Source organism: Eptatretus burgeri, chromosome 10, assembly GCF_056783735.1.
Source record: "Eptatretus burgeri isolate ZD-2024b chromosome 10, Ebu_testis_v1, whole genome shotgun sequence".
Taxonomy (NCBI): Eukaryota; Metazoa; Chordata; class Myxini; order Myxiniformes; family Myxinidae; genus Eptatretus; species Eptatretus burgeri.
In genome coordinates, this window is record NC_140970.1 from 86,437,120 (window position 1) to 86,457,546 (window position 20,427).

General features: G+C 44.3%; 1 protein-coding gene across 1 annotated transcript; it reads right to left on the reverse strand.

The window, feature by feature from the left end:
• Positions 1-8,165: 8,165 nt before the first annotated feature.
• On the reverse strand, positions 8,166-16,220 carry LOC147019016 (uncharacterized). The gene is made up of 3 exons (XM_085900052.1): positions 15,769-16,220; positions 15,540-15,650; positions 8,166-9,725 (listed from the first exon to the last, which is right to left on the reverse strand). The coding sequence occupies exons 1-3, from the start codon at positions 15,923-15,925 to the stop codon at positions 8,275-8,277; spliced, it is 1,719 nt and encodes a 572-aa protein (XP_085756178.1). The 5' UTR covers positions 15,926-16,220; the 3' UTR covers positions 8,166-8,274.
• Between the last annotated feature and the right edge of the window lie 4,207 nt (positions 16,221-20,427).

Sequence of the window (20,427 nt, forward strand, 5' to 3'; positions counted from 1 at the left end):
GATAGCCCAAGCACTCTGCTCAATTGCAAGAACTATGTGAACAAGAACCCAATGACCACTCTGACAGAACTACAGAGTTCATTGACTGAGATGGCAGAACCTGGTAGAAGGCCAACAACCTCTGCAGCACTTCACAAATCTAAGCTTTATGGGGCAGACGGTGGGCCAGAGTGGGCAGATGGAAACCACAACTGAGAAAAAGACACATGACAGCATGCATGCAGTTTGCAAAAAGGCACATGAAAGACTGAGAGCATGAGGAAAAATATTCTGTGGTCTGATGAGACGAAAATTGAACTTTGTCCTCAATGCAAAGCACGACGTCTGGTGGAAAGCCGAGCACAGCTCATCACCCATCTTAAAACATCTCCACCTTGAAGTATGGCGGTGGAAGCATCGTGCTATGGGGATGCTTTTCAGTGGCATGGACTGGGAGACTTGTAAGGATAGAGGGAACAATGAATGGAGCCAGATAAAGGCAAATCCTTGAGGAGAACCTGCTTCAGAGTGCAAAATACCTTCAACTGCGATGAAGATTTACATTCCAACAGGACAATGACCCCAAGCATAGAGCCAAAGCAACATTGGAATGGCTTCAAAACAAAAACGTGAAAGTCCTTGAGTGGCCCAGCCAAAGCTCAGACTTGAATCCCATTGAGAATCTGTGGAAAGACTTGAAGATTATATTGTTCACTGATGCTCCCCATCCAACTTGACAGAGCTTGAGCAAATCTGCAAGGAAGAATGGGAGAAAATCCCCAAATCCAGATGTGCAAAGCTGATACAGACATACCCAAGAAGACTCAAAGCTGTAATCACTGCCAAAGGAGCTTCTACAAAGTATTCACTCAGGGGTTTGAATACCTATTGACTCAAGACATTTCAGCTTTTCATTTTTAATTGCTTTGTAAAACTTTCTAAAAACATGTTTTCACTTTGTCATGATGGGGTATTTTGTGGAATTCGGTAACAAACATTTTTGTTATTCATTTACACAATAGAATGTGACTAAAGTCGAGGGGTGTGAATACTTTCTGAAGTCACTGTACGCATCCATCAACATTACACAGTTAACGGGGTTTCTTTATTTTGACTGGGAAATAAGATGTTGATATGATATCAAAGTGCAGTGCACATTGCAACAGCGAAGCTGGAAGTTGCATTGCACTTGTTTTTTTGTTTTTTTTAAACAGAGGATGGCAGTTCATTTGAAATGCAGAAGACTCTGTCAAAGTTACACAACCTTTTTGTTGTGATGAATACTTGCAATGCTTTGGCATTTGGCACAAAATCCAAAACTTGATTTGCGCTTCCAACTGCCGTCAGAAGGCTTATCCGGTAAGCTGCATACATATGTATGCACATTACACACATGCAGCTCCAGTCTCTAGCCAAACAAGTTTGCTACAAAACATTATGACTACGTGATCATGAAATATCTGCACCATGGTAAACCCAGTAGCATCCCCTGGAGAGAATCGGCTTGCCAGAGCAGCTTCATGGGCAATGAAATACACTGTCAGTTTGCCATTTCCTTTCCAGCAGGGTCAGGATTTGCACCTGCAATCCCCAGATGAAGATACAAAAGCTAAACGACCGAAGCCAACCCAAACCCCCTGGAACTACATCATCATGAATCAAAAATATCCCCCCTCGCCCCTTTTTCTTTCCGAACAACAACACCAGTGGAGTGACGAGAGAAACACAAACCGAGAAATCATTAATCATGTTACTTTCCAAAGTTTTCAAATCGTTCACCTGTCACGGAGTGCTTACAACTACACATTTTAGTTGTTTGGTGGATCGTTTTTCCAGCAGAGTTTTGTGATCGACTCGGGGTGCCTCTTCTCAGACTCTGCTTGATCATCGTGCTTTGGTCATTGTTGTTGGAATCGAGTGACCACGTTTATGATCACGATGCATCGCCAATTACCGATCAGGAGTGATTCACTGCGGTCTCTATTCCTGAAGCTGACCCTTTGTTTTTGTTATCTTTTTTTTGCCAGATACATGGTGGCTTTGTTGTGATGTTTGTTTGTTTGTTTGGTTGGTTTTCATTGTCAAGGCTCGTATGAGAGCTAATACACAGAATGGACAACAATGGGAGCAGGCGACAAGAGGGATGGGAGAGGGAAGGAAAAAACAATGGGGAACAGAGACATAATGAGATCTGTGAAATGGAGAGGGATGGGTGTAGGGTACATGGGGGAAAGTCTCTAAATGGGCAGGGTACACAAGATGAACACTACAGGGACTTTCAGGAAGGAAAGGGGGAATTTGAAGGAGGTGGGTTTGGGGTGGATTGGTGGGGGCAGGAAGGATCATGGTTTTGGATGGGGGAAGAGAAGAGATGGTGGTGAACAGCTATTTTGAAGATCTGGAGGGCAGAATGGGATTGAAGAGAGTGTGGCAGTTTGTTCCATAGGTGGGAAAAAAGAGGAATGAAAGAGTGAAGGTGAGCAGTGATTCGTAATTTTGGTAGTTTTACCAGAAGGGGATTGTTGGCGGACCTTGGGCGTCCTGCGGAAATGTGGTGGGGACAAATCGCAGACAGAGCAGGGGGGGCGAGGCCGGAGAGGAGACGGTAGAAGACAGAGAGACCACCAACCTGCCTCAAGTGAGAGACCTAAAAACTCAGCCTCATTGCACGAGATACCAATGCTCCTCAATGCCTTGGTTTCCATGGCGTGAAGCCGAGAAAGGTGAGAGGCGGGAGCACCAGCCCAGAGGGGAGAGCAGTACTCCATCAGGCTGTGAACAAAAGCTTTGTATGTAGTCAAGAGCTCAGGTGTGCCAAGGAAGGACTTTGCACGATGGAGGATGTTGGCGACTGTCTTTGGAGGCCAGCTTGGAAATGTGACTCTCCCAGGAAAGATCATGGCAGATGGTGAAACCCAGAAGCTTGAATGAAAGGACTTCTTCAAGAGGATTGTTGAGAAAGTAGATGAGGGGGTTACCATATGGTCCTTTCGGAGACACATAATAAGAGTGTGAGATCTGTCACGATTGAAATACATGTTCCACGTGTTGGAGCAGCTTGTGATTTTATCCAGATCTGCAGAGAAAATGCAGGAAAATGTGATATGTAGGAAGGTGGCTGTTTTACACTACCTTAGTTATATGAAAAAAACATTTCTGCCTTTTTTATTACAGTGCGTGCGCTGTATACAATTGCACCGAGTTTGAAATGTCCCCGGTGTCTACCACGTCTCCAGTGTCCCGGTGTCCCCCCTCCCCCACGTGCCTGTGACAGCCAATGACGGCCGTCCGGTAGATGCAGTGCATAACCTAGACCGAAATGGCAACAATTGATGGAAATACCCGAGTATTTCAATGGAAATTTGTGAAACTAACGTGTTATATATGTGAAAACCATTTAATTTATTGCTTGACGGAAAAAAAACCAAGAAACGCGCCCCTCTCATGTACGAACGACCGAAAGACGTCATTTCCGCCCACCATCGCATTTCGCGCCGAACGCTGATAGCTAAGTTCTTCTTATGCCATCATTCTTTTGTGGCTCCCTGCCACGCTGTATCGAACGATTTCATTCCTTCTGTTATATATAAAGGTGCTTATCACAATAATAACAAGATTTTTACATTTCAAATATTAAGTACGCTTTTTAATTGTTTTTCAACTGAAAAAGCATAAATTGCATATTTTAACATTAGTGTACTCATTTGCTTCACCACACGCGCTGTATTGAAGGATTTCACTTTTTTATTATTTTTGCTATTCTTTGCTTTCACACTGTCTGGCTTGACAAGTTGCGATCTTGGCACCAGAATGGTCTCACCAAAAGCTCTGCTGGTCTCAAGCAAAGTCCCTCCAGAAGGTCTTGTGAAATTTGATATGGTCACTTGAATGTCGAACAAAATATCTAAACATCTCTATGAATCTCTATCCAGTGGGGAACAACAGGCCTAGCCTCGTGACAACACTTTTCAAGCATATTTGTCTTATCAGTTGTAATTTTCTCTCTCGCTGTCTCTTTTCGCCTTGGCATTCACAGACAGGATATTACAATCTGACATGCAGTGGTGTATGTTAGTGGCAAGGGACAAATATTCCAAAAATCCAATATCCTCCCCAACCTTGAAAAGCTGTTTATGCCTGTTTGGACGTTCGAGCACTCTCTTCAGTGGCTCGAGATAAACGGTGGCAAATCAGCGAATGTGTCCACAACAGCAAGTCGAGCTTGAAATATCCTTTTGACAACATCCGTCAAGGTCGGAAGCAGCAGCAGGCATAGCCTTACTGAACAATACGCATCATTAACAATGCCACCTGGCTCATACGTTCAGCGTGTATGGTGCACAGCATTAACCTCCCTTCTCAGGATCCACTGGAGCGATAAAAGTCACAACATCGGCTTTCATTGATATGTGGTTAAATCTTTCATGAAGAGCACTTTGTAAAAGTGTAATTATATGTTTGTGACACGATACGTTGATGCTTCATTGACGACATAAAAACAGGTGGTCGGAGAGCTTGTAAGAACACAGACGTTTCAGCTTTTTAAAAAGGTGTCCTATGATAGGAGAGCATCAACAGCACATCGAGTTGCGCATTTCTTCACATCATGCTATCTGGTATTAATGGTGACCCGTTGAGTGGGTGACCAACAAACAAGACCTCGATCTCGTGCTGCCAGATCTAGTCGACTTTGAACAGACTCTTTTGGATGTCATTTTTGGCATCGTATGAATATTTTCTTGCGCCGGTAAGCACGTGCCTAAACTTGCGTCTCGGTGTCACCGGTCTCATTCCACTGGGCCAACCAATCTTCCCAAAAGGAATAAACCCTGCAGTTGTGTATGCTGTCCCTCGGGGTAGGATTACCCCCAGCTTTGCGATGCTTGGCAGAGACCATGCAAGAATAAATCCACTGGTAAAGAAAGAGTTTGAAATTCCAAGAGAATGCTGATGACGAAAATGGTTTGTAATCAATCAAGATCTAATTGGACCCCAAACTGTAGATAATGTCCTCAAAAGGACAATGCCAGCAGAAACTGAAACGCAGCCATCGTCGTTCCGTTTGAGTCCAAGTACTGAGGAATTAACATCTTTGGGGGTATTCTTCTTTGACGGGAAATCGGTTGTACCATCAGGTGAAACTTTTTTGTCAAATACCCAATGAAAAATGTCTCAATCTGTTCTCATTCCCATGCTCAGGCTGTCTGCAGAAAGTGCCAGAAAGCATTTACCTGTTACACGCCATTCTTCATCAAATGTGGTGTATTCTTCAATGATCATATAAGATTGCACCTGCAATCAACGACTGGGATTAAAGAACCCCGGGGCAAGGCGTACACACTATAAACTGCGCAACTGTTTCTTTACAGGTATGGCGACACAACAATGGTTTCACCGCCCTTTGGGTGGAGGTTAAGCTGGATTTCTTATCTGCTTGAAATTGCTGGTGGATGTTAAAAATATATCGGTGTCTTTCGTGAAGAGGAGGTGTTATGAGTTGTTTGCTCACCTGGAATGTAATTCCGTGGACCTCGTGGGATGGCGAGTCATCAGTCCGTCCATCCGTCCGTCCGTCTGTCCGTCCACAAACACTTGCAACTTATTCTCTGAAACTACACACATGAGTTCGATGAAACTTGACCACAACCTTCATCACCTGTGTTGTACTGAAGTTTGTTCAGGACATTAAAAAAAAATTGGGGTTTAAAGGGGTTCATGGGGGGGAGGGGGGGTTGCCACCCAAAATATGTATTTGCTTTCTTCTCTGGAACTACAAACACAATTCCGATGAAACTTCACCACAACCTTCATCACTCATGATGTACCAAAGTTTGTTTGTGCTATTTAAAAATACTGGGGGGGTGAGTTCCCCCCCCCCCAAATAGTTATTTGCTATAACTTTGGTTCATTGGTATATTTTGCTGATTCCGTCCCATGTTGACTTCCTCCTCAGTATCATTATTATACAAGGTGAGCGCCCAGGGGTATTGCCCCTATTTTTGTTGTTGTTGTCACGGTTTGTCTATTCAATAAGCCTTTGTGGTGCTCATTGCAGGAGGTGAGTTATCTCGAGCATTCTGAACAAATGACCATTCCTGCCACCTTCGATCGAACTAAGCCTGGCGAGCAAGTTCGCAAAAAATGGGCCAACAAATTTAAGCAGCCGACCCTGCCAGGAGGTGGGGAATCATTTGAAATGTTAAAGCAGTCATATTATACTGTGAGCATTTATGGAAATTATAATTAGACATGAACGTTGCATGCTGTCTGTCATGCTTGCTTTTTATGCATGAATCTGTCAAAAGAGGTTATTTTATTGATAGTGCATCTGACACCCAATATGTCATAATAATCCTGTGACTGCATAGAAATCTGTCACTGTCAAACCGTGCACGAGATGTTACCAATACTCCGATGCAATCATTCCAGCCGTTTGCTGATACCTGATCAACTATGGGCCTTGACCTCCATGTTGATGATCCGTACCGCTCACGGTGGAGTGGGAAGGGAAAGGTGGGGCTCAAGAGCTCAGGTAAATAATTGAAGCTCAAACCAACCTCAGGAATTAAAATTTCAATATTCAAACCAACCATAACAAAAATAAGACTGCGGTGGTATTTATGTTTCTGAGTGTGTTTTTTATGGAGAGAACGAGATTTGGGGGGGGGGGGGTTATGTGGAGAACCCCACCCATTTGCTTCAAATTTGAAAGTGGTGTCTTTGATGTAAATACCATTTTTCATACAAATTTCTGTTTATAAGTTGCATTCAACCAGAACTGATTTTGGCAGGAATTTGTTCAGGTTGCCGGCAGTAACTCGCTTACTGTTTGTGAAGCTAGTGGTCATAGGACCTTTAATGTCCAACTCATGATAGCACAAGGAGCATTCAGTCGATTCGAGTGACAACGCACTTATTGATTCAATGAAGCACCAATCTGACAGTTTGTAGTTTGGTTAGGAATCAAACCCAGACAGGACAGCTCACAGGTTCCAAAGCCAACTCAGCACCATTCTGTCCGGACCAGCCGAGATAAAGCTTAACTCCCCTGTTTTACAAGAAACCCCCATTAAAGATAGTCCTTTGTGGGTTATGACATCATCTGTGGCCAAAACTTAAAGATAAAGTAAATAAGGGCATTTATGATACGGTGTACTTATATAAATTAAAAATTAAAAAAAAAAGCAACTCGTGCAATAAACGCATGAGCATCCCTGACGTTTACAGGGTTTGAAAGTATTTAGTTTCTCCCCGTTAGGACAGCACTGATGTCATCACGTACAACATGTGGTGTAAAATCTAACGCCATTTTATTCATCACAGGGAAATACGGAACTTTTGAAATGACGTAATCTGCCCCCAGAATGCTCGGCGCATGCGCAGAACCCCTTGACAGCAATATTGATTGGGGAATGTTTATGTATATCGTGCGTGCGAGATATGGATTATTACATAAAATGACTCACAAAACTTCTAAATGAAGTCGAAAATACTTGTAAAAGCACCTGAAAGAAAGGGGTCGGCCTCTGCACAACGACAAACTTGGAGAACTTTCTCAACTTGCCCCCCAAAAAAAACTGAGATCGTGTCGCTGCTTGTACTGCAAAAACTCCCGATGATGAGGCCCGGTGCAAGGCCCGAAGGATCGTAGATGGACGCATTCTACCCAAACCCTCGATCATCCCTGCTAATGAATGGACTTTGAACCTTTCGGGAGCGTCTCATGCGAACATGGTAGATTTGGTTATTTATTTAATGGACATCTGCAATTAGAAAGATAAATGATGGTGGTGGAGTAGGGGGGGAAGTGAGAGCTGAGAGGGCTGTTATCAATATGTTTTGTTTGTTTTTATAGCACTCGTAGTCATTTTGAAAGTCCTGTGTTGATTGAGATGAAACCAATTTACCTCTCAAGAGCGCCACCTCATGTTTGTATAGTTATTGTCCCGTTTGGTGTCCACTTGGTGAACATCGCACATGTCCTGCCACCACTTTATAAATTTATTTACCAATTATTCCTTCCAGTCACCCGGTGCAGGCTGAAAAGCCTGTGTCGTACTTTTGCCTGCGAAGTAAGCACGGTTCAATAGTACATGACGACGATATCACTGACTACACTGCTGTTTGTGAGATCTATTTCACAATAACGTATCTGTGACGACAACACATAATCATCAGCTGAGCGCCTTTAATGGAGTGCTACACAGGGCGTGCGCTGCATACAGTAAGTGGACCAGAATCAAAATTCACTATTTCGGTGAGTTCCAAAAAAGCACTAGTGGGATGGAGGAAAGATCAACTGAGGCTCGGCATAGGCAATAAGGCCAACCAAGAAAGGCTGACACAGAGGCAGAGCAGTGATCGATGTACAAGTGGCACGTGGGCCGAGCAATGCTCCCACTCCGCGGTGACATTCCCCGGTGAGGAGCGGTGAAAGTGTGACCCGCTTTTCCCATTCAGTTTGACAGGGTTCGGATCTGACCCTGCACTGTCACCCTCTTCCGCAGAATCATTCACGGTGACCTTCCGCATTCCCTGTGCCATTCGGCTTACCAACTGGTTCTCGGTATCGCCACTGTCTTTTTGCATCGCTTTCTCATCCGTCCCGTCCTCGTCAACCTTGTCGAATGGCTGATGATGCAAGAAATATTGGCCAGATTTATCACCGTTTTCCTTCTCCTCATCGTCATCGGCCTGGTCCTTGATTTCCACCTTTTTTGCATTCCCTTCCTTTTCAGGGTCTTTTATGTTAACATCGTCCCCGTTGCGATCACCATCGTTCTTGTCTGTTTGTCCGTCCTGCTCGTTGAAACGCCGTCGCTTCTCTACCTCCTGCATTTCATCCGGAGGCATATCTTCGTGCAACCTTGCTGTCCTTGTGGTTGCTTCCAACAACTCTAGTTTAGCCAGTTCTGATGAGAGGGAAAAGGTCGTGGAAAGCTCGACTAAGGAATCATTGTTTGGAGTGGATCCGTTGAACTCAATAACCGTTTTGCTATCCTTTTGCTTTCGAGACGTACTCGACTCAAGATCTGTTGAAACTTTTGTCGTATTTGGTGGTTCTGCGGTGGAATGTCTTGTGGCAGTTTTGTCGGTTCGTTTCATGTTTGAAGCAAACTTGTTCAAAATGCTGGGAGTGGTTTCAGTCATGCTTTTCATTGAACTTTCTGTAGTTCTTGCTCGACTCCCACTGCCAATGCCCTCCTGTAGTTCTTCCTCGTCAACAAATGCTCTCATTTCACGCATTTCGGCCTTTTCCATTTTATCCACACCTGATTGTTTGAGCTCACTTGTGGTACGCGTATGCCTTCGCAGCTTGTGGCCTCGGGCAGATGCCACCTTTGGTGCTTTGTGCAGCAAAGTGTTAGTTTGATGATGATGACCCGCAGGGTGAATCAGCCTTGCCATATCACCTGGTGAACGGTCTTGTAATGCCTCACTCCTCAGCATCGCTTCTTCTGTGGACGTCACCACGGAAAAGTGAGACATGGGAGTTGTGGCCACAGAAGGCTTTGGGGTCATGTGGTGTGACAGGGTGACGAGGGAAACTTTAGGATTATCCTCCGGATGGCCTAATGATGTTACAAATCCAGTGTCCCGCCTAGCCGATGCAATGTTCTCATTTATTCGGCACTTTGTAGTCACAGGGAGTCCACTGCAAAGGAATCTGTTGCAGAAAAAGGTCTTTCCCACCTTCCAGGATCCACAACTCAACGTGCAGCCTTTTCCTTGGCCTCTTCCTTCTGCTGCAATCACGCGAGCAGACCAAATTATCATCAATCAGGCAATTATTCCACTCTGTTTGGGACCATATCGCTGGGTATTTTAAGACCATTAATCAAGCTTCATTTTCGTGACTTTGGAACCGTACGAAAAGCATCCATCAAAATGAAGCACGAGGTGTTACTTTTATACACTTGTAACAAAGCTAACCACACACCACTATGAAACACCCAGCAAATTATTATAAAATAATTCACACATTTAAATGCAAACGAGTGTTTCAGGGGATGTAGGTTTGAAGCAGAAGTTTTAACAAGTTCCAAGTCCACTTCATACTGTTGTAACAACCACAACCTCACTGTGTCTAGGTTTGTATACTCATCTGATACATCATCATTGCTGAAATTGTGTGCAAGTCCCTCCACTGGCAATTAACAGTGGCCTATTATGAGATGTATCCAGAGTTTGAACGTGAACCATGGATTGGTAGACATTTCATGCACTTGTGGTTGTGGGAGATAACACACGTCCCTTTACTCATGGTGCATTTTACCATGCAAGGCATAACATGACGGGGTGCTTCACCTGAAATAAGGGAGCAAAGCTGAAGCTAAGATTCTTTGGATCAAAAATATTTTTTCTGCACTTAGACAAGAAGCCATAACAACATTCAAAATCCAACATGTTGTCAATGCCAAGGTCTGAGTTAACCTGCGAATGGGTATCATGCGATACCGCTGTGGTGCGAACCACGTAGAATTGGAGACTTTCAGGCTGAGCAAGCTCTCTTGCAGGATGGCACACTTAATTAAGCCAAAAAGATTAATTACCAATGTTTGCTGTACCATAGCTTTTGTCAAAACTCAAAATTTAATTATTCTTCTTTAACATCCACAATTATTCCCATGTTATTGTGGGGTTGGCTGGGGGAGTTTTTGGCACAAGTCATTCATGAACTGGCTGATCAGGCCTGATGTTCGACGACATAGATGGCACAGGAATTTGGAATTTGGCCATGGTATCTGCAATGTCAGCAATGGCTCGCCTACTCTTCACCAGCCGGCAGATGTGACAGTCCAGTTGAACATCCATCCCAGGGATGGCACACACATTGGTGAATCACCCTGCCTGTGAAACACCATGTTTCTCGCTGTGTCAAAATTCGAACCCAGCTGGACAGCTTTTGGGCAGGTGTGCGTGCATACCTCTCGGCCATCTTGTCAGCCCAAATCTCAAAATTTAACAATGAACCTAAAACACCTAGTCCATTCATGAACTTGCGTGACGTCACCATGCACTGCAATAGGTAACCCTGGCACGATGGGGCATTTCTGTTTATTTACAGTCTGCTGCAAGGGTATCCATACAAGTACTAGATCTGATGATTTCAGCTGGTAAATAACAGTGTGGTTACGACTGCTCTGTTTTCCCAATGCAAAGTGATGCGGGCATAGTGTGGCGTTGGCAAATACTACGTGGCAAGTTTTTACAGAAAGCTTTGTACAGTTAAAACAATTAATCTAAATCATAACTTTGATGACGGAAAGCAGAGACAGCAGCAAAACTCCCTTGAGAAGGTTAAAAGTTCAATGATAAAGGTGTGCAGCACTTGCGGTTGGAGACAGCGACGACGTTTTGACGTATAATTAGTAGAATGAGGACTTGGTGTGGTGTGGTGGGGTGGGGTAACTAGTCATGACAATCTGTGGACAGCTTTAACTTTCAAATTTTGTTTAATTTTTTAAAGGATAATTATCTATTGTACCCTTGACAGAGGAGCGCCCTATTGAAGGTGGTGGGTGCCCCAAAAACTCCCACCCCAAGAGAGGTGTGGGGATAACAGCAACAATCCACTTTTGCAAACATGTGGGTGTGACAGTTTTTAATATCGATAAAAGCCTTTTCAGGCTTCTCCGTATACGATATAGGGGAAGGCCGATACAGTACCAGTTGCAGGGTTTGGCTGTACAATTAGTGCCCCCAATTTTAATGGCTCCCCAGAGTTTATTAGACCCTCAGAGCACTAAACCGCCATTTAGATTTTTTTCTTTCTTTCTTTCTTTTTTTTCTGCCAATGGCTGAGCTGTATCTTGTAGCTGGCTGCGACTTTCGGGATTATTTTTGCATCAATAATGGGAATAAAAAGTTTGCAGGGTTGACATAATTTTGACTGTGACCGCATTTTGGACATTGTAACATTTTTAGATCCTCGTGGAGGATCTCTAAGTCTAACTCACGTTGTTGTTCTTCATCTTCTTCTTGTGGACTTTTTTTGTTTCACAGCCTACAGTTTTCATCGAAACTTCCTGAAACTTGGTGTGTATATGTAAAAATACCCTGCGCAGACAGTAACCATCTCGGATTTTGAAAATTCCTCCTAGAAAAAAAGTTATGACGTCAAAATATCTCTGCTAATGGAAATCACCAAAATAATTATCTCCAAAACTAGGCAAGCTTTTTGAATTCTGTTTGTGGGAATCGAACAGGGCATTAGCAGAGATTAATTACCGCACATATGATACATCACTATGACGTCGTATCAATTTTTATGACGTCATTCCTATTTTTTGACATTTTTGTTTCACAACCCAGAGTTTTCATCGGATCTTCGTGAAACTTGCCATGTATTTGCAGAAATCCCACGCGCAGGCAGTAACCATCTCAGATTTTGGAAATTCTTCCTAGAAAAAAAGTTGACATCATAATATCGCCGCGAATGGAAATCGCCTATACCATTATCTCCGAAACTAGGCAAGCTGTTTGAATTTTGTTTGTGGGAATCAAGCCAGCCATTAAGCCCCTGTCACACCTTGACGATTCAGCCAGCATATGGCAACGTATCAAAATTGATCTAAAACGCTGGCGTACGGTGAACTATTGATGTTTTTTTCAGTTTTGGGCGTATATTAACAAGTTGGACGTATGCGTAACGTATTAGTAACGTACACAGAACGTTTCGATAACTTATAGATAACTTATACCAACGAATGCTGAGCATGTTGTCGGCGTTCACAACTTATGCCCAACGATAGTCTAACTTATGCATAGCGTGCGGCAGAGTATCGCCGACGATCACGTGGCGTAGCCTATTAAAAGGCTGCCGCTCGACGATTCAAATCATAACCGCACTAGACATCGAAGTGTCAACATCACTGTCATGCCGAAGAAAAAAAAAAAAACATGGAGCTTGGAACACTAACGGGTTCCTCCTGTGAAGCCCATTTTTATATACCAATTCCCCTAAACGCTGCCAATACACCATTATATGGTAGCTGTAAGGTAGAAACACGTTCAGTAAGTTCTGTGGTCGTCCGGAAGACGTCAAATACGTCTACATACGTCAATATGCGTTGGAGATACGTTACACATAGGTTCAAAGCACGTTACTCATAGGTTAGAAATACGTTTCGGGTACGCTAGACATTACCTCGACGTATTTCGACTTATTAGTAACTTACAAGTAGCATGTGTCGACGTGTGTCAACGATTGCATAACGTGCCTCCAACTTATGGCCAGCGTATGCGGAACGTGTGAGTCATACGCTGGCATACGTCAGAAAATTTTGAGCATCCACAAAATTTGTCGAGGAGCTCGGCATACTACGACGTATGCCAGCGTGCTTCAGCATGCTCTTAATGTATACAAAACTTACCCATAACGTATTCGACGTGTGCCAGCGTATTCGCCAAATTTTTCATACGTCGGCATACGCTGGCTAAAACGTTAAGGTGTGACAGCCCCTTTAGCACAGATAATTTATCGCAAACCTGATACATCACAATGATGTCATATTTGTTTTTATGACGTCATCATTAAGAGGACGAGGATCTTAGCTCATTTGAACTTGTTTTTTAACAAAACTCGACTAAGGTATGTCCGATCAGAACAAAATTGCCCTCCCTAGGTAGACTCAAGCAAGTCGCATTAATGCTTAATTTACATCATATCCCTCCGGGTTAAAGGTCAAAGTCAAATGATGGTCTTAAAAAAAAAATTCTGTGTCTTTTTTGTGTCATCACTCAATTTTGCCAACTCGAAGCACCCGCTCCTTACGGGAGCCGTCAAGGGGGTCATGTTGTTATATTTATGCCTATTTTAGTCCAAGGGGTCCCAGAACTACACACCCAAAAAATGGTTGCGATCGGTTCAGCCGTTTTTGCGGTACCTGGGAACAGACAGACGGTGAATTATAGTAAGATGCAGAATCTCAAAGCCCATTTGGCCTTCCAAGATGTCCTTGCTTCATAATAGTGTACCTGCACTGAAGTTGTGCACCTGATGTTCTATTAGTGTCCTTGACCTACTTTTGGCAGATTGTGACCGAATTAACGAAAAACACCTTTTTGATCATAACTTGAATAATTTTCCTCCAATTTTCATGTTGTTAAGTTTCTTGGATAGACTGGAGATGGGGACACATTTTCTTAATTTACACCCTATCGCTAAATGTTTAAGGTCAAGGTCATATGGCGGTCCAAAGATTATATGGTAACCATTGGATCGTGGGTGCCGGGGTAGGTTTACCCTTGGCAGATATTTGTTTTTTTATTGACAAACCTGTAAATACTTTTTCCAATTTTTATTGACTGCCTCACCCCACCACCCCCCCTCCCCACCGATCATTTTTTTGTTATGAAATCAGGAATATCCTTTTGCTCAAGTTCACATACCAAGCCAACCTTCTTCTTCTTTCGGCTGCTCCCGTGAGGGCTCACCACAGCGGATCATCCGTATGATCCGCATAGTGATTTGGCACATGTTTTACGCCGGATGCCCTTCCTGACGCAACCCTGGTCACCTCTTACAACACAGGGATATGGTACACCTATTTTAACCGGGGTATACACCGGGCCCAGTACACTGGTACTCAGTTCGCCGACTTCGGAAGGATGACAGGCTGAGTCAACCCCCTGGTGTATTAATTCAGTGGCCCAACAGGGCTTGAACTCAGGACCTTTTGGATCCCAAGCCGCTGCCCTAACCATTACGCCAACACCAGGCTATATACCGAGCCAACCCTAAATGGAAATTTATTCATTACATACATATGAGTGAGTGGTGGGCTTGGGATCCTACGGTCCTGAGTTCAAATCCCGCTCTGCTGTTGAATTCATACCAGGTGGGGTTGACTCAGCCTGTCATCCTTCCGAGGTCGGCAAAATGAGTGCCAGATTGCTGGTATCCTCTGTCGGCGTAGCGACCTATCCAGGATTGTGCCCACCCAATAGCTAAGGAGACAGCTTGGACAACACCAACGCTCTGCATAGAGTATGGTCACAATGGATGGAGGGATACACATGAGTGGGAATGGGGGGGATGTTTGGATAAAAATGAGAAAATCAAGATTGATAAAAGGAAGAGGAGGAAGAACAATAAGAGAGAGAGAAAGGAGGATGGGAGATTGGAGGAGTGGGAAGAAAAGGGAAATAAGTTTGGAAGGAGATAGGATGAAAGTGAGGGTAGGGGGTTGTACGGAGCATAGAGCACTCAGGGATGGGGCTGATGCAGGTGGAAGCAAAATTCAACCATATTTTCGCTTGTAATAAACATGTGGCTCCATAGCAATCAGGCAACGACACATGGAAACACAGCATTGCATACACACATACAAATATAGACACACCAACGAGTTATCCCTCGAGAAACATAAACTGCAAATTCCTAACAGCTGTAAGCTGTAACAATATTACCATGAAAATTAGACATTGAAAAGATCACAAGCTGATCGGGTTTGGGTTAGGGTTAGGGTTAGCCTTACTCGAACCCGAACCCTAACCCTAACAGGATCTTGACACTGCAGGCCTTCATTCACCTATCATCACAACACACGCCATACCTGTAAGGTGGTGAACAAAACACTTAGTCCTTGCAAGGGGACGCAAGATGGATGGGATCCTCATGGAAGGATGTGCACCATAAGGGCACTGGAAATGGAAGACCATGGAATCTGCACACAGGGAAAGGTGAAACATGGGGATCTCAGCACCCACCTCCAAATCTACCGGTCCAAGACCCAACACCTCGAGCTCGGCTTTGAGCTGGTGTCCCCCCGCCTCCCAGGTTACCCTCGGTTGGGTCATTGCCGGTCCAGTTCTTGCAGACGTCGATGTAGCGATTGGGCAGCCTCTCCAGCACTTTGCAGGCACGGATCCTCGCACGGTACTTTTGCAGCCACGACCCTGCACCTACTACCATGGGAAGCAATGCTTTGCACATGATCATTGAAATCGACTGTTTGAAATGAATTTCCCATTGGCTATGAATGGGGAATTCACAGAACCATTTTTACAAAGCAATTCCATTTTACCTCGCACCTTCAAATCCAAATTGAGGTGGGTAATACAGAAGGTGATCGATATTTCTGACACGACCCAATCTACATGGACCAAGGCCAATTAAACCACCACTTCCAAACTCTGATGGAATTTTTTTTAAAGGCCCTCCGGTGGTGAAGGTGTTTCACGAGAGATTCGGAATAACACTGCAGGCTGAAAGGGAGAATGAACAAAAGGTTGATTTTGTGTGCTCACCCTGTTTGGATTTCATTTGACAATAACATCTCCATTTTTTATACCGACAGCGACGTCTTTGGGCGACGTGTTTAATGGAGGAATGAAAGAAAGCGTTGAAAATCCATAACACCTGGCATTTTGGAAAATGATAAATTTGAGACGGATTAGCTGGGTTTATTTATTTATTTGTTTATTTATACATACATGGTGTAGGCTCATGGAAGAGCGAGGATACAGAACAGATCAGGACACAATGTAACAAAGGGAACAGCAGGAGAAAGGGGAAACACCAACATCAGTGCAGAGGGACAATCAACGGATGCAGGTAACGATGAGGGTTAGGGGATAATGGAAGGGGTGGACAAGATTGCATGGATACATAAGCAACATTTGTGGGAGGGTAGGGGTGGTTAATGGGTGTATAAAAGATCATGGTTTTGATTGGGGGATGACCTGAGATGGTGGTGAACAGCTGTGTTGAAAACCTGGAAAGAAGAATGATTTTTTTTTTTTATGTACATGCTTGAGAAGCACTAAAATGTGGTGTTTTAAAAGTTCAGTAGAAATCCCATGCATATATAATCGTAATGTGGCCTTTTGCTCACTGTTTCAATCCATAATATGAAAAAAGGCAATAATCCCCAATTATATAATTATGTATTGTCACTGTACCAACTTACCATATGCAGCATGTGCGTGGACAAGTCAGTCATATGATCATATCATTTGCATTCCATCTCACCTTCCATCCCGCCAATTGAATTGTAATGACTCTAACATGGGTACAATATACGGGACTTGCAATAATTAATCAGCCATTGTATCTGTATGTGCTCCATCATTCTCCTGAGTCAGTGTTGCCCGAATATCACGGCAGGGGAGAGCAGAGGGAAAGGGAGGGAGCGAGGTGAGAGAAATTTAGGAGGGGTAAAGTGACTTCCAGGCCACCCTGGAGTTCCAACAGGAACACGCAGTTCCACGTACCCGAGTCCTCTTTTGTATTATTAGGACTTTGTGTCTACAGATTATATGGTCATGGAAGAGCAAGGTGACAAGACGACATAGAAGGCGATGAACTGACAGAGGAGCCACAGAGTTGGACACAACAAACAAAGGAATAAACAAACAGGAAAAGGGAGAGAGAGAGGAGGGGAGGGAACACTGCAACCTGAAAGTAAGAGGGAGGGTTAGGTCTGGTTAACGGAGATTTTAAAAAATGTCACGAGTTGGGATGGAGGATGACCTGAGATGGTGCTGCACCATTTGTTTGAAACCCTGGATGGAAGAGTGGGAGTGAACTTTCTGTGGAAGGCAGTTCCATAAATGTGACAAAAGAGTGGTGATCGGTGGAGAAGCTAAAAATACAAACAAGAGGGGGCTAATGGAAGAAATTATGTGTCCTAGAGGAGATGGGAAGATGCCTGAGAGAGCAGATGGAATTAGACCAGAGGAGTTGGTGGGGAAAAAAAAAGATAAAGAGGTCACCATCCTGTCTGTGATATTGAAACAGAAGACCAAAAGGAGCCCGAAGAAGTAAAGAGCAAAGATGGAGTCATCAGGAGGAACCTTGATAGGATTCGGGTTTCAGCCGCTACTCCATGACCCTCAAACCCATCTAGGAACAGCCAAGTGAGCCTTACAGAAAAATTGTGGCAATAATTCACTTCATCTTAGAGAGATGGATAATGAAAGAGAGTAAAGGGGATAAAAGAGTAGAAAATCAAGAATTAGAATGAATAGAATTATGAAAAAAAGAAAAAAAAATTCGAAAGAAATGTGAAAGGAATAAGGAACAAAGATGTCGTGAAGAGCCCGGATAGAGAGATTTCAGCAGTTACTCCAGAGGCTCAAACGCAGCAACAGGTACAAGCTACCAGAGGTCCATATAAGCTACATATGTAAGAGCAACAGGCCTCATGCTTCGGCATCATCGTGGGAGATTCAATTCATGTTGAGACCTTTATATTCTACAGAATCCCTGGAAGACAGCCTCCACTCCCACCTGCACCCCACCTCCTTCTCCCCCTGCCCCATCCAAATTTTTTTGATACATCTCTGTCTTTTCAATTCAAAATACCAACTTATTTGTTCGATTTTGTTGTGGATCCATCTCGCAAAACGAGCAAAACTAGCAAGTCGCATCACAGACAAAATGGGTACAATTTCATGTGATTTTTTTTTGTATACCTTGTCGAGGCTCATATGAGAGCTAACACACAACTCACAGCAAGGGGGGCATGAGACAAGAGGGGTGGGAGTGGGAAGGACAAAACAGTGGGGAACAGAGACATTAGGAGATCTGTGGAAGGGAGAAGGATGGGGTGGGGAACACGGGGACATTACAGGGACTTTCAGGAAGGAAAGCAGGGAATTGAAGGAGGTGGGATTGGGTGGATTGTCGGGGGAAGAAAAGATCGAGGATTTGGATGGTGGATAGGTGGTGGTGAACAGTTGTTTTGAAGGCATGGAAGGAAGAATGGGATTGAATAGAGTGAGGGAGTTGATTCCAAAGGTGGGGAAAAAGAGGAATGAAAGAGTGACGGTGAGCAGTGATTCGTGATTTTGGTAGTTTTACCAGAAGGGGATTTTGGCTGACCTTGAGCGCCCTGCGGAAATGTGGTGGGGACATATCGCAGAGAGAGCAGGGGGGGCGAGGCTGGAGAGGAGACGGTAGAAGACAGAAAGACCACCGACCAACCTGCGGTGATTGAGTGAGAGGCCCAAAGACTCAGCTTCATCGCGGGAGATGCCAATGATCCGAAATGCCTTGGTTTCTACAGCGTGAAGCCGAGTAAGGTGAGGCAGGAGCACCAGCCCAGAGGGGAGAGCAGTACTCCATCAGGCTGCGGACAAAAGCTTTGCAAGTGGTCAGGAGCTCAGGTGGGCCGAGGAAGGACTTTGCACGACAGAGGATTCTCAGTCGGCGATTGGCTTTGGAGGCGAGGTTTGAAATGTAGCTTTCCCAGGAAAGGTCATGGCAGATAGTGAGACCCAGAAGCTTGAAAGAAAGGACTTCTTCCAGAGGATTGTTGAGAAAGTGGATGGGGGGGTTTCTAAACGGTCCTTTTGGAGAGACATAGTGAGAGTGTGAGATTTGTCTGGATTGAAAGACATGTTCCACATGTTGGACCAGTTTGTGATTTTACCCAGATCTGCAGTGAGTGAAGAAGCTGCTGCTTGCCGGTCTGAGGGATGACAGATACGGCAGAGGGTGGAGTCATCAGCAAACAGATATAGAGGATTTTCCAGAGAGTCGGAGAGATCATTGATGAAAACCAGAAAAAGAACAGGGCCCAAAAAGCTACCTTGAGGAACTCCAGCCTGGACAGGAAGAGGGGATGAAAGAATAACATTTAGGGCCACACGTTGACTGCGACAGGAGAGGAAGTCTGCGAGCCATGAGTGGAGATGGCCTTGGATACCACAGGAAGAGAGTTTGGTGAGCATGGCAGGGTGCCAGACCGTGTCAAAAGCACGCGATATGTCCAGGGATATGGCTATGATTTCATGTCTGACATTGAGGACCTCCAGCCATTGTTGGGACAGCAGAAGCAGCATATCCAGGTTAGAGTGACCTGGTCTGAAATCAAGCCATTGGAGAAGAGGAAGGATTTCACATCTGAAGCGATGATGAATTGCATAACCTTGCTGATGATTGGCAGAAGGCTGATTGATCTGTAATAACAGGGATCTGTTTTTGCACCTTTTTTATGCAGGGCAGTAATGTCTGCTGATTTCCGAGCAGATGGAAGATGACCTTGAGCAAATGAGAGGGTGAATAGAACAGAGAGAGGGTGAGCAAGAGCAGAAGAGCAGGTTTTTAGGACACGTGGGTTGATGCCGTCTGGACCGGTTGCAGAATCTGAGTTGAGGTTTGACAGCAAACTCTCCACCTTGTCAGGAGAAAAGGACACAGAATCCAGGGACAGTTGGGTGCGACTGGGTAAGGTTGGTAGAGAAAGCGATGGGTTTTGGACACAAGATTTAGCTGCAAACACCGAGTTTAGGCATTCAGCCTTTTCACGTACGGTATCAGCAGTGCGGCCATTTGAGGTAAGGAGGGGGTGGAGGGGGAACAAACACTAGAAACACATTTGATTAGATGCCACCAGGATGTTGAGGAGGGAGAGTGGTTTGAAAGTTCGAACTTGAGCTTAGAAAGATGTTGTTTTCTGGCTCTCCTGAGGGTACATACACACTTGTTCCGAGCTT